At 33.6% G+C, this 14847-nt stretch overlaps 1 protein-coding gene across 2 annotated transcripts; it reads left to right on the top strand.

Annotated features, from left to right (window-relative positions):
• The first annotated feature begins 4637 nt into the window (after positions 1-4637).
• Positions 4638-14647, top strand: LOC132747198 (centromere protein H-like). Of its 2 annotated transcripts, none has more exons than XM_060736529.1 (9): positions 4638-4736; positions 6110-6351; positions 6752-6800; positions 7523-7594; positions 9343-9426; positions 10033-10096; positions 12145-12196; positions 12872-12974; positions 13915-14647. In XM_060736529.1, exons 2-9 carry the CDS (start codon positions 6117-6119, stop codon positions 14063-14065), a joined length of 810 nt encoding a protein of 269 aa, XP_060592512.1. In that variant the 5' UTR covers positions 4638-4736; positions 6110-6116; the 3' UTR covers positions 14066-14647. The 2 variants fall into 2 exon arrangements, with proteins under 2 accessions (XP_060592512.1, XP_060592513.1); XM_060736530.1 differs by having other exon boundaries at positions 4651-4763.
• The last annotated feature ends 200 nt before the right edge of the window (positions 14648-14847 follow it).

Here is a 14847-nt window from a genome sequence, read left to right as displayed (position 1 = left end):
ATTGTATAATCATGGTTTGTGTTAACATTGAAAAGTTTTAAGGGCTTTGAACTTAGAATGAAAAAAATAATTTGTGCAAACAAATTTGGAACTAAATATTATAACATTTGAAATTATGGCTGCATGCGGGGGCATCCGTGGCATGATGACACATTTCTAGTTATTAACAGATCAAAAGTTTTTCGTGACTCAGCAATTCTAGAATATCTCGCGCATTAATTACATAATTTTCTAGGTCACGATATGAGTTAACCTGCTAATGTGATTTGTGAGAGATTATAATAGCCTTCGATCTGGGATAACACTATTCTAAAAATAGATTTTATCACCGCTACATCACCTGTGCTGACTTTCGGACAAGCGATTAGGTAGTACACATTATACATGTAATAAATCAGCGGATACTTACTTTGTTTACATGCAATACTTTAAGAAATTTTATACAATTGTAAGAAGCAAACAAGATGTGCTCTGGCCTCTACATCTTTACCTTGTAAATGAAAAATAAATCTAAAAAATACACCATTAATTGCTGATGGTTTTAACCAAAAATATTTTAATGAGACATATCTAAGAGTAATAAAAGTACTAATGACTTTATTTTATTGTCTATATGCCAACTATAGTATAATTTGAAGCAATTCTAATTAACATTCTCGCATTACTATGTATTATGCTTTTAGAAATATTTCGTTGACAGTTTTTTTCTATTTACAAATAAATCGATAAGAGTTTTGAGGCATAAATTTCATTTTGTATTTAAAAATTTGGACGTGTTCTGCTTGAAAGTAGAAAATCTGAAGTATATCAGATTGGGACACCTAAAATAGATTGCTCTACAAATCTCGAACTTTTATGGAACAAATTGTATCTGCTATATCTTTTGTGTGTGTGTTTTTTTTTCAGAAAAAGCCTTGATGTCTCTCCGGTTGCATGTCCGTCGCATTCAGTGCATTCAGCACTTTGATTAAATCTATATCAATAAGTCGATTATTACGGGTAACGATAACTGTTACTTTCTTGGGGACTTGAAATGGATAATAGTAATGCTACTCATGAAAGATTCATAGAGGCAGTGCCTCCTAGCGCAACATAACATTTAGGATAAAGGATGCATGATCGCTCAATGCTGTTAAGATTTGTTAAAGTTTCTTAAAAAACATCCAAAGAGTTACAGAGCATGCATAAAATAAGTCAAATAGGCATTGACCCATAATTGCGACTATGGACATGAACTAAACCATGTAGATATTATGCAAGGACGTTTCTTGATGTGGAAAAATAAATATGCTAAGTTTCTTTGATCTTTTTTTCAAATAGTTTATCACTAACTTTCTACAGCGTCATTAAAAATTCAAACACGCTTCACATTACTCCCCTATGAAGCAGACAGTGCAGTCGAGTGAATAATTAGTAAATTAATTAATTAATGCATGGCGGCATAAAAAGAGAATGATTGCAGTACATATGACGGCAATAAATCAAAATAAACAATGCCTTCCCATTTTCAATACCTTTCGTATGCAGAATGTCTTTTATCTCTTTCTATAAGGATACTATGTTATTTAAGCTCGTCTCGTGAAAATGTGTCTATTTCGGATAATAGTTTTTACTACAGAATGATACGCACAAGAATAAATTATACATTGCTTTATGAAAGTGATCCGTAATTATGTTGCTATATTTTTTTATATTATGTGCATATGGATCTCCTTAATATATATGGAGCTCAAATGCAATTTTGAGCAGTGATTCCTTCGTTTGTAGCCAAATCTCAATAAATGTTTAAATCAGGATTAATTTGTCTGAATGTTAAGCCGTTTATGAGCAATTGAGGATCTTAAATTAATTGACAATAACTAAAACAAATAAAACATCAAGAAATTGTACAATATTTGGCTCCAAGGCAACGGCACACAGTTTTAATTTATTCTCCCAAGCAACTATGAGTTAGCAAGCAACCGTACAGTTAGGAAACAACACCAATAATGAATTATTTGTCATTTTTTCATAAACCACTGTGTGTACACGAGATATTGTTTAATTTTCTTAAGCTCACATGATTATAATAATCAATATTCTTTAAAGTTTCAAGAGGATTTGCTCGTATATTATATGCAAAGCTTGAAATCGGTGTTTCAAGTAAACAATTGTGACATTATTTGAGGAATCTGGGTGAGAAATCGTTTTTTTTCCGGAAAATGTATGTTTTACCGTAGGGCTTAGGCCAGAAATAATCTCTTGTATGTAACTTCTAATTATAAAAGTAATAATTCCTCCATGATTGGTCTTTTTTGAACTTATTTATTAATTTTCAGTTGAAAATCAGCGATTTTTCTTGCAGGCAAGCGGAAGTTTAAGCGGACAAAGAGTGAACACTACTTGCCAATCTTTCTTTGAGGACAAAACCGTTCATTATTTTAGGGAAATATTCAGACTTTTTAATAAACAGTGCATACCATGATAGACGGCAATAACCGGCAAAAGTATTGTTAGATGTTTACTAAAAAAGATCAGGATCAAATGAGCCGCGTCATAAAAAAACCAACATAATGGGTTTGCGACCAGCATGGATCCAGAACAGCCTGCGCATCCGCGCAGTCTGATCAGGATCCATGCTGTTCGCTTACCAACTCTATTACAAGTAGAGAAACTGATAGCGAACAGCATGGATCCTGATCAGACTGCGCGGAGGCGCAGGCTGGTCTGGATCCATGCTGGTCGCAAACACATTATGTTGGTTTGGTCGTGACGCGGCTCAAATGATTGGTGCATAACCATAATGTAAAATATTGCTGATTTGCAAAGATGAAATCCTATTATGGGATAAAATTTACGAATATCGAAACAAATACAAAAATTAACGGATCAATTTAAAGTTCAAGATCAATATTTGGATAAAATTAATATGCTCGTATCTTTTAAATAACAATTAATTAATTCAAAAATTTCATAAACATGCTATTTCACATCCAGTTTTACCAAGTTAATATTGAATGTTTCATCTATGAGCATAAACGATGGAGAATATTTAAGTTTTTTTATGTACGAGTAAATGTGATCCTTAGTGAACACGGGGCCAATGGTAAGTATTGTTAGTAATAAAGAACGGACGGAAATGGACTGTGCGGATCATTTCCAAAATCGCCCCGATTTATCTAAGTTTACAAAAAGTTACTTTTTTGCTGGAAATAAACGGATTGTATGAATTAAGTAATACTTCTAAACGTCCTTCCCCTATTTGGAGTTAAATATAAAAAATAAAACAAATATGTTCATAATGTAAATTATTTATTTACAAACTTTCATTACATAATCTTTAGTATGTATCGGGCTATCATCAGCCTGTGGCTCTTCGTCATTTTCGTCAACTTGTTTCCAATGCAACCGTTCGAAGTGCATTTCTTTGAAAATATTTTAAATTTAATGCTAAATTTTCAATACATGTTATTTCCGTGCTTGCAGTTACAGAGCTTTGCCATTGTGATAACAAAATATATTTTCCTGGTAAAATTTGATAACTCTTGAGTTCCATTTGGTAAGTTGGTACTTTATATATATGTATACACACACATTTTTATTAATTAATACTTTTAAAAAAGGACTGGTTCTTTTCAATATGCAATATAAATAAATCTTCTTATAAGATGGACGTTTACTATCTATAATATATAATTATCTTTATCATATTAACTACGACGCAGGAGTGTATTAATAAACCCATTAAAAAACAAAACAATTATTACACTAGTGTAATAATACGTGCAGTCATTTGCGTTATATAAAAACAGATTGTTTTTAAAGCTTACTAATGTCCAAAAAATCATCTCACAATCGAAGCGCTTTTTGTAAGAATTTTAATATCAGTGTGAATGAACTTTGCCTCTCAGTACGCTCATATTCCGTCACATGTTTATCTTAGGTGTTCAAAATTCATACGATATTCATATGATATATTCAATCATATTTCTCCTTATATGCTTCCTTTCTGCTAGCTTTTCTTCATAAGTTACATGAGTTGTACATTCAAAGCGCTTACATCTAACCTCAACATTTTTGTATCTTTATTTTATTTTTTTGAAAATTTACATAAAATTACTTGAGAAGAATTGATACTGTATACAGTAAAAAAAATCTGGAAACAAAGTGATCCCTCGGAAGCATTAATCACAACAAAATTACAAGAGAATTGCAGACTCGGTTTGATCGAGTCTGTACATGAGGGATAATGAATACGTGCAACATCCATCACGACCCCTAGCACCGGCTTGAGCGGTACTTAATTCTCAACACTTAATAGTGCTGGCATCAATGATCCCGAAGGACCAGAAAAATATAACAACACTGAAGTGAAGCACGGGACAACTTTTTACAGCTGCCACACAGCACTTGACACATACTGTTGTGAAGTATAAAAATCTGGAAACAAAGTATTGTTTTACTTGTTTTTCGATCCAGTCTTAATTACTTTGTTGTGAAATAATTATATATGTTATTTCATGTACAATTTATCAAATAGATAAAGTTTAAAACTGAATCCGCCATGTTCGCATGGCACATAACATGGCACATATAAATTCATGTGTTCTAGCTAGTATGAATTATACGGTTATAGTACGGTACTACAGTTATAGGACGGTACTAAACAGACATATATAGTCGACTTCATCACCGGGAAATACAAATTTGGAAACAAAATTGAATTATTGAGGAATCGCCTTTAAACTAGTTTGCAAGTCTAATTTCTAATGATTGATTTTCATGTACGTATCACGTTCTACTATCAAATTATGTAAAGTCACTATATCATCACCCATGTAATTAAATTATTGTATCATGTAATGAGTTTTCGCGATGCAAAAAAATGACATAATTTGCAATTTTGTTTTGTTTTTCATAATTTTATAGTAATGCCATCTGAAATATTAAGAGAGGGGAATAAGTTGTCATATGCTCCACTCAACTTACACACAACTCTTGCCTAACTAACTTATAACTAGATGTATCATGTAAACTGATTTCCTTCGTGACCCACCATCTGAATCCTCTTTATCCGGCTGGTGACAATGCCCGATCGGGCTTATATAAGACATAAAAAATCATATTTATAGAAAAATAATTTAAATGTTTCTTTCTAACTTGTTGTTTATTAAGCATTTTTATATGATACAAATAAAAATATTTGGTTATCTTTTATTTTCTTAGAATTATTTCCCTTTTTCCCATTTTCTGGAAACAAAATATTTGAAGTTCATGAAAATCATGTTGTAATGTAAAATTCCATTAACAAATGTGTCCAACAACTTCATTTTGCTCAAGATTATGTTGCCACTGTCAGTGCCTTTATTCAATATATTTGGATTAAATATTCTGTTCCTGGCATTTTTTTTGACAATTCTTTGACACTGGACATTATACTTTGAAGTTTTCTATGAAAACTGAATGAAATGTATGCTGACAGGTGTTGGCGCAATGAATTAGAGCATAAAGAATTTATTTAACTTATTTTGTTTTAAAATTTGCATATGCAACATATTTCTTAAGGACTTCAAAAATTATGTGTTATAAAAACATGAAAAAGGGGAAATAATTCTCACAAAAGTGACAGTAGCCAAATATTTTTCTCTATCTGTTTATGTCAAATATTATTCTCAGTAAACAAACAAAGTTTAATAGAAATATATTAATTACTTTTCTAGAAATATGAATTTTCATGTCATAAGCCCAATCGGGCATTTTCACCAGCCTGTTTACTCATAGCCAACAAAGTACATTGCAAGCCAAATTATCTAGAACAGATCATGACTATATAGCAAAATACTATCAAAAAAAAAAAAGTATCAGTACTATATTTGCAATGTATTTGGGTGGTATTGAGGACCACAGGGTAGGTTCCTTGGGAAAAGGCTTAAGAAGTCTCAAGCAGATGGCCTGTGTATTCTTTGTACATGACTCAAATGTTTGATTTTCAGAAAAATAAAGCTTGATTACTTGTTAACTTAAAGTCTCAGTCCACAATTTTTGCAAGGCTTCAATTAAAGCTGTGGTTTCTCTTTAAAGAAAATAATGTAAGAAAATGATTTTACAGACAATGTTTATAATGTTTCAGAAAAGGAATGGCAACTCCAGAGAATGACTTAGTCCCCAGCATCAGTCCAGCCAATGGAGGAAGGGGCTCTGGGTTGAGACATTCCCGGGCTACACCAGAACTGATGAATGTTAGTCCATTATCAGAGGGTACTCCTCTTACGGCAAGCCAGGAACCATCACTAGAAGACTTGCTCAGAAAAAGAGAATGGCTGTATTCACAAAGGAACCAGCTTAAGTCTGAGTTACATACAATTCAATCAGGTAGATGTTGTATACAAAATTGTATTTTTATCAAGTTGTCATATGGCAAAAATTTGACACAGTAAATTTACGAAATTGGCGACAATGACACCTAAAGTGTGTGTAAGAATAAAATTTTAATATGTTTTATAAATGCATGTAAAAGATGTTTAAAAGCTGATATTTTCCTCCATGCCATTGCAAGCAGGGTTTGCAAAGTATCAAAAATGCATGGCTAAATACAATTTGCAAATGCAGTTTTTCAATTTGGATGGATTTTTACAAAAAAGGATAGTATTTATAAATTAAAAAGATGTAAAAATGGAACATATTTACTTTGATACCCGTTTAATATTACAAGACTTTAACATTTTTTAGGGCATTTATAACATATTTAATAAATAAGGTGTGTATATTTCAGAGGCTGCAAGAAACATTGACACAATGACTACTAACCAGCTTAGAAACCTGTAAGTACTTTTGACTTTTTTTTGACAATTCATTTTATATACTGTAATATACATGTAATAAAAATTTTTGATAATGATAGAAACATCAGAACAAAATTTGTGTAACCAGTTAGTCCTTGCAACTTGCATGTTTGTCCATGGTGTATCACAAAGGTAAATTTCAAAATTGGCACAAATGTTTGAAACAATGTAGTATGCTCAAGAACTATTTCTAGTTGATCAATGGTCAAGTTATACATTAGGGTAAATGGTCAAGATATGTGCAATATTTCTTGTACAGAATGCAAGTTGTAAATGGCAGGATGCCTGAGTGGTTAACACGTTAGAATCGCTATCCACATAGTTTGAAGCCTGGTTTCCTTAAACAAGAATCTTAATATTTGTAACTGAACTCTGTACTGGTTGGTTCCAGGATCGGATTTGTAAGTGTGTCTTTAAGCTTCCTTCACAGTCAAACTAAAATAAATATGAAGTATCAAAAAGGAAAGGATCATGTAGAACAACATCTTAAATAAATTCTGTATGAACCAAGATGTACCTGGCTTATGCATGGAGTAAGTTTAATATAACTTGGCACAAATGTTTATTTAGATAAGACATTGTGTTTCAAGTCAGACAAGTAGTTCTATGATTAAGGTCAAGTTTCTAAACTGAATGTAAATCACCATATTTATTAGGCTTTCCTGCAGGTGTTATTTACCTTTCCATCATACTTATTTCAGATATGATCAGTTGAAAGAAGATTTACTACAACACAGCACATTAAATGATGGAAGAGAACTTATACTGAAAGGGTACGTAACACTAAAACTTAGGTTTCATAGATTCCTTTGTTTTTCGGATTGTTAAAGTCACCAACTTGGTATCACATGCACTTCACTGCTGCTGGCTCACTGCAGTTTTGTGGTTGTGCATTCTTTAGGGATTCTGTTTATCTCTATTTTGGTACTTTGCATTCTGTCTTGTGAGTAAGCCATCGGTGGTTCAACTGAGATGAAGCCTTTTTCTTGGAGAAAAAAGAATAGACAGAGAGCCAGAGGTCTTCCCCGAACATCGCAATATGTCGGACTTTTATATAGCAGAATTAACCTTAACTCTGAAACTGCTGAATTTCTTGAATGAACATGTTCAGCTTCCAATTTTGGTACAGTCCATTATCAATTTTTGGGGATATCAAGATAAAAATTTGAAGTTGATGTTGAAATCCCTTAGACCCAGAATGAACTGTTCCAAATTCAAAACCGGGCAAATCCATAATGTGAAGTAAACAGGTTAAGTGTTAATAAAGTCATATGACATGACATATGTTGCCATACTTGTGAATTGGTATATACTTTTTAGCTCGACTATTCGAAGAATATGAGAGCTATTGTAGTCACCAGAGCGTCGGTGTCGGCGTCGGCGTTGGTGTCCGCGTCGGCGTAACCACTTATGTTAAAGTTTTTGTAATAGTTCAAATATTTTCAAAGTCCATTGACATATGGCTTTGAAACTTGGCACACTTGTTCACCATCATGACCCCAACCTGTAGACAGGAGGAGGTAACTGTATCAAGCATTTTGACAGAATAATGCCCCTTTTTCGACTTAGAATTTACGTTAAAGTTTTTGTAATAGTTCAAATATTTTCAAAGTCCATTGACATATGGCTTTGAAACTTTGCACACTTGTTCACCATCATGACCCCAACCTGTAGACAGGAGGAGGTAACTGTATCAAGCATTTTGACAGAATTATGCCCCTTTTTCGACTTAGAATTTACATTAAAGTTTTTGTAATAGTTTAAATATTTTCAAAGTCCATTGACATATGGCTTTGAAACTTGGCACACTTGTTCACCATCATGACCCCAACCTGTAGACAGGAGGAGGTAACTCTATCAAGCATTTTGACAGAATTATGCCCCTTTTTCGACTTAGAATTTACGTTAAAGTTTTTGTAATAGTTCAAATATTTTCAAAGTCCATTGACATATGGCTTTGAAACTTTGAACACTTGTTCACCATCATGACCCCAACCTGTTAACAGGAGGAGGTAACTGTATCAAGCATTTTGACAGAATTATGCCCCTTTTTCGACTTAGAATTTACGTTAAAGTTTTTGTAATAGTTCAAATATTTTCAAAGTCCATTGACATATGGCTTTGAAACTTTGCACACTTGTTCACCATCATGACCCCAACCTGTTAACAGGAGGAGGTAACTGTATCAAGCATTTTGACAGAATTATGCCCCTTTTTCGACTTAGAATTTACGTTAAAGTTTTTGTAATAGTTCAAATATTTTCAAAGTCCATTGACATATGGCTTTGAAACTTTGCACACTTGTTCACCATCATTACCCCAACCTGTAAACAGGAGGAGGTAATTGTATCAAGCATTTTTTTTTACTATCAAGCACTAAGAATAGTCGAGCGTTGCTGTCCTACCGACAGCTCTTGTTATATTTTCTACAGAGTTATGCCTCTTTTCTTTGTGTCAAGTATGGACAGCTCTTGTTTTACATTAAAGCTACAATTTATCATTAAATCTCCATTTATTTCAGAGAATGTTTGAATGAGGTGACATTATCTGTTCTTCAATGTAAACTCACTGGCCACGATGACTCAGAATCTTTAGAAAAGAAAAGGTAACTTTTTGTATACATATTATATATTTTTAATAATTGCTTAATTACCCATGTGGCAAAACTGTATTCCTGGCCAGCAAAGATTTACTGAGACTGCAACTGTTAAATCTGATGGTCTGGATGTCATTTTGTTTTAATTTAAGATCATTTGTTTTATTTTCAAACAAGAGTTGATTATCTTATTACCAGTTGGGTCCTTTTGTTTGTTGTTAATTTGATAAAGGACCTTATCACACTTTGCTAGCCATATTTTGAAACATTTTTTGTTATGTGAATAACCTATTGTGTTACTAACACATATATTGTTTCATTCTAACATTTGTGATTTATTAAGACCAAACTTAAACAAACAAGAAATGAGAAATATCAATTTTAATAAATGAACAGTCAAACTTATTCATGAAGGATGCTTTATGAAACATTGATTTCAGATGAAAGAAGAAAGTTTGCCTACAAAAACAATTTTTGCGCGATCAAATATTTGTGAATAATTTCAATTCACAAAAATGGCAATCGCAAAATTAACAAACTTATACAGTATTATTCATGAAACAGTAAAAATTAGTTGTATAAGGCTTTAATCATATATTGCTGATTTCTATCTAGGGAACTGGAAACTATTTTAGACGAGTATACAACACTGGCGTCTCATGTAGCAAAAGAACACAAGGTAATATATCTGTAAAAATATAGAATTTCAAAAGTAAAATATCATTATTTATAAATCAAATTTCCCGCTACTTTTTTGAGTAAAAGCGTTTGAAAGTTTTTCATTTTTTAGATAATTTTGCACAGTTAAAATGATCTTTTTCTGGAAATGCAGAGTGAATTACCAGAAATTTCACACACATTGGTATTTGTCTAGACCTGCATCAAATAGTACACAAATGTTTCCAGATCCGTCATATGTCAAAAAATCTCAGTTGAGTCCCTATAATATTATTAAAGTAAATATATTATTATGTGAGTAACGTTTGATGGTTTGCACTATAGACTTACCCCGGAACTTATAATATTCAGGTTTTTCCCTAATCGGGTGGTACAAACAAACATTTACTGTAACAGCTTTGAAATTAAGCACAACAGGTTGACTAATCTTTTGTGACCGATAGTGCACCGTGAAGCTCGAACGGTAAAACTGATAGTGCACCATGAAGGTCTAACAGTAAAACCAATAGTGCACCGTGAAGCTCTAACAGTAAAACTGATAGTGCACCGTGAAGCTCTAACAGTAAAACTGATAGTGCACCGTGAAGCTCTAACAGTAAAACCGATAGTGCACCGTGAAGCTCTAACAGTAAAACTGATAGTGCACCATGAAGCTTTTACAGTAAAACCGATAGTGCACCATGAAGCTTTTACGATAAAACCGATAGTGTACCATGAAGCTTTTAGGGTAAAACCGATAGTGAACCATGAAGCTTTTACGATAAAACCGATAGTGCACCATGAAGCTTTTACGATAAAACTGATAGTGCACCATGAAGCTTTTACGGTAAAACCGATAGTGTACCATGAAGCTTTTAGGGTAAAACCGATAGTGCACCATGAAGCTTTTAGGGTAAAACCGATAGTGAACCATGAAGCTTTTACGGTAAAACCGATAGTGCACCATGAAGCTTTTACGATAAAACCGATAGTGCACCATGAAGCTTTTAGGGTAAAACCGATAGTGAACCATGAAGCTTTTACGATAAAACCGATAGTGCACCATGAAGCTTTTAGGGTAAAACCGATAGTGTACCATGAAGCTTTTACGGTAAAACCGATATTGTACCGTGAAGCTTTTACGGTAAAACCGATAGTGCACCATGAAGCTTTTACGATAAAACTGATAGTGCACCATGAAGCTTTTACGGTAAAACCGATAGTGTACCATGAAGCTTTTAGGGTAAAACCGATAGTGCACCATGAAGCTTTTAGGGTAAAACCGATAGTGAACCATGAAGCTTTTACGATAAAACCGATAGTGCACCATGAAGCTTTTACGATAAAACCGATAGTGCACCATGAAGCTTTTAGGGTAAAACCGATAGTGAACCATGAAGCTTTTACGATAAAACCGATAGTGCACCATGAAGCTTTTAGGGTAAAACCGATAGTGTACCATGAAGCTTTTACGGTAAAAACCGATATTGTAATGGAAGCTTTTACGGTAAAACCGATAGTGTACCATGAAGCTTTTACGGTAAAACCGATAGTGTACCATGAAGCTTTTACGGTAAAACCGATAGTGTACCATGAAGCTTTTACGGTAAAACCGATAGTGTACCATGAAGCTTTTACGGTAAAACCGATAGTGCACCATGAAGCTTTTACGGTAAAACCGATAGTGCACCATGAAGCTTTTACGGTAAAACCGATAGTGCACCATGAAGCTTTTACGGTAAAACCGATAGTGTACCATGAAGCTTTTACGGTAAAACCGATAGTGCACCATGAAGCTTTTACGGTAAAACCGATAGTGTACCATGAAGCTTTTACGGTAAAACCGATAGTGTACCATGAAGCTTTTACGGTAAAACCGATAGTGCACCATGAAGCTTTTACGGTAAAACCGATATTGTACCTTGAATCTCTAATGGTAAAACTGATAGTGCACCGTGAAGCTGTAAAACCCCACAATTGCCATGTTCCGGAAAACATCTATTAACCGGGCTGTGTTTTATATTGTTCACAATGTTGGCATTTCTTTAATTTGATTTTTTTTTATTTCAGGAGAACTCCAGTCTGAGAGAAAACCTTGAGAAACTAAAACTGGAAAATTTTAGTATGATATCATTATTCCACATTGGCATATATCTTTGACCTACAGAAGTTTATTGAACACTTCTCTTGAATGCTATCTTTGTTGATGTTTGCTTTTGTGGTTTGGTCTGTTTTCCATTTGAAATTGGAAAGTTCTGATATTGAGAAATTCCTATATATGGTAAAGATAAGTAAGTGACATAATCTTCTAATCTGGACAAAACCAAAACCATTCATAACTTTTAGGAAAATTTCAAAATATGTACTGGCTAAATCGCATACCATGATCAGACAGCAAGGGTATGCTAGTTAATCTTGTTCTGCACTGGTTGCACAGGTGGAATCCTAAAGCGCTTGCATGCTAAGGGTTTATTTTCTCGCTTTGTTTGGCCCGATTTGATATTACCCATTTTTATGTTACGAGATTTCATTATCAAAATGTTAGAATAATGCAGCAAACAGGCGTCTGTGGCAGCGTGTTTAATGTCGTTGTGAGAGGCAAGTGCTTTGTAGTCAACAACATTAACCACGCGGCCACAGAGCACTGCAGTAAGACTACCTTAATTGATAAAATTTGATCCACTTATAATTTCCATTAGAATATATGGTGCAGATATTTGAAGTTTATTGGTCGAGTTTTGTAAGGTGTAAAATAAATAGTACTATATTTTAAGATACTGTTTCATTTATTTAACAGCTCTAAAAAAGAAATGCAGAAAATTATACTCGGAGATCGAGGAGAAACGGAGGGCCAAAGAAGAGGAGTTAAAAGCATTGACAACTGACGCAGATGGTAAAAGGTAAATACAAATTTTATGTCAATATTTTAATATTGGTTTTGTTAAATGGTTTTATTACACTCCTGCACCGTGGTATATGTGATAAAATATTTTATCGCCTTTTTTTTGCAAATGGCCGAAGGGTTTAAAAATGTTATACCCTGATTGTCTATCTTTCTGTCTGCCTGAGCTGTTGAGAATAAAACTTGTTAGATAAAAAAATTAGATTTGGTTAATTTCTATTCAAATCATTTCTTGCTGGGTTCTTTGTTTGAAAAATCTAGTGTTATTTGGTGTGTTTGATTCTTGATATTTGGGTCAAATGTGCTCCTCATTCAGGCAAAGTGCTGGACCCAGGTTTCAGTTGCCCCAAATTTAAAATTTCAAGACAAAAGCCCAAAGTTAAAGCCAAAAAGAAAATGTGTCAACTCTATATCTTTTGAACAGATTTAGGCATATTGAAAGTACTAATGTCAAATGTTTAGCTCGTTTAGACATTGTGAAGAATTCACATGCCAGACGCCCACATTCAAGGTCAATGATACAGTTAAAGGTCATTGTTACTGTTTAAGGTCAAGGTAACAGTTTATAGTTAAGTAAACAGTTAAAGGTCAAGGTAACAGTTAAACAGTTAAAGGTCAAGGTAACAGTTAAACAGTTAAAGGTCAAGGTAACAGTTAAACAGTTAAAGGTCAAGGTAACAGTTAAACAGTTAAAGGTCAAGGTAACAGTTAAACAGTTAAAGGTCAAGGTAACAGTTAAACAGTTAAAGGTCAAGGTAACAGTTAAATGTCAAAGGTTTGAGCCAGCAAGTTTGTATCTGCTCACAAACTTTTCACATATAGTGTAAACAATTTTTATATAAAAATTTCCTTCTTTTTTCAAAGAGTGGAATGATGGAATAAAAAGAAGAAAAAAAACTTTGTATTTTGTCCAATATAATTTTATAATTGTATTTTAGCATTCATGAAGTGATGCAGGCCAAACTACAACTGAACTACATTCAAAACAATGTGCTACAAGGCCTCATACTGGGCAGCGGACTTAACTGGGCGCAGGATGAGAAATTGTGTGCTCTTATGCAGGAGGCCGGCAAGACTTTACATATGTAGAAAACATGCGTTCGAGTCTTCATGTGACAATTTTAGATGACCATATCTATGCTTTTGTCAGCAGGATTGGAAAATATCTACTCTTATGCAGGACACCGGCAAGACTTTACATATGTAAGGAATGAGGGTTCGAGTCTTGATGTGACAATTTTAAATGACCATATTACTGCTTTTGGTAGTGCTATTAGAATTGTTATAACTGAAAACATGCTTTTTGCTATACAGTTTTTAGCTGATTTGACAGGAAAGGTTGGAGTTACTGTATTTATCAGAGTCTGTTCTACATTGTCATAAAGCTTGTGGCCTAGCGGTTAAGTTGTATGCCTCTCAACGTGGAGGTCGTGGGTTTGAACTCTACTGGGGTTGCAATCAGGTTTTCCCACATGATCCTAGTCTTGACAAATGTCCAGAAAGTGGAATGGAAAAGTTCCCATCAAATAGGCTTGAACCTTTCTAGAATAGATTCGAAAAAAACTATACATTTGTATATATTTAGTAGTTTTAACTGTTTTGCATAAAAACCTTTGCAGTAAAACGTCAAATAGACTTGAACCTTTCTAGAATAAATTCGAAAAAACTATATATATGTAGTAGTTTTAACTGTTTTGCATAAAAACCTTTGCAATAAAGCAATACTTTTAATGCCCCCAGGCATATAGTAATTGAAATGTCCGTCTGTCCGTCCATATGTACCATGTTAACCTGATGCTTTTCATATTTGAAAAAATGATAATTACATAACTTTTTATGCTCCCCGAAAAAATTTCGGGGGAGCATATAGT

This window comes from Ruditapes philippinarum, unplaced genomic scaffold (assembly GCF_026571515.1).
Source record: "Ruditapes philippinarum isolate M1 unplaced genomic scaffold, ASM2657151v2 ctg613_1_1_1_1, whole genome shotgun sequence".
NCBI lineage: Eukaryota > Metazoa > Mollusca > Bivalvia > Venerida > Veneridae > Ruditapes > Ruditapes philippinarum.
This window is presented reverse-complemented; position numbering and strand designations above follow the sequence as displayed.

Excerpts from the sequence above, each read along its gene's own strand:
- LOC132747198 (XM_060736529.1), top strand. The coding sequence starts at position 6,117 with ATGGCAACTCCAGAGAATGACTTAGTCCCCAGCATCAGTCCAGCCAAT. Across the intron at positions 6,801-7,522 it reads ACTAACCAGCTTAGAAACCT|ATATGATCAGTTGAAAGAAG; the intron begins GTAAGTACTTTT and ends TACTTATTTCAG. Across the intron at positions 12,975-13,914 it reads ACTGACGCAGATGGTAAAAG|CATTCATGAAGTGATGCAGG; the intron begins GTAAATACAAAT and ends ATTGTATTTTAG.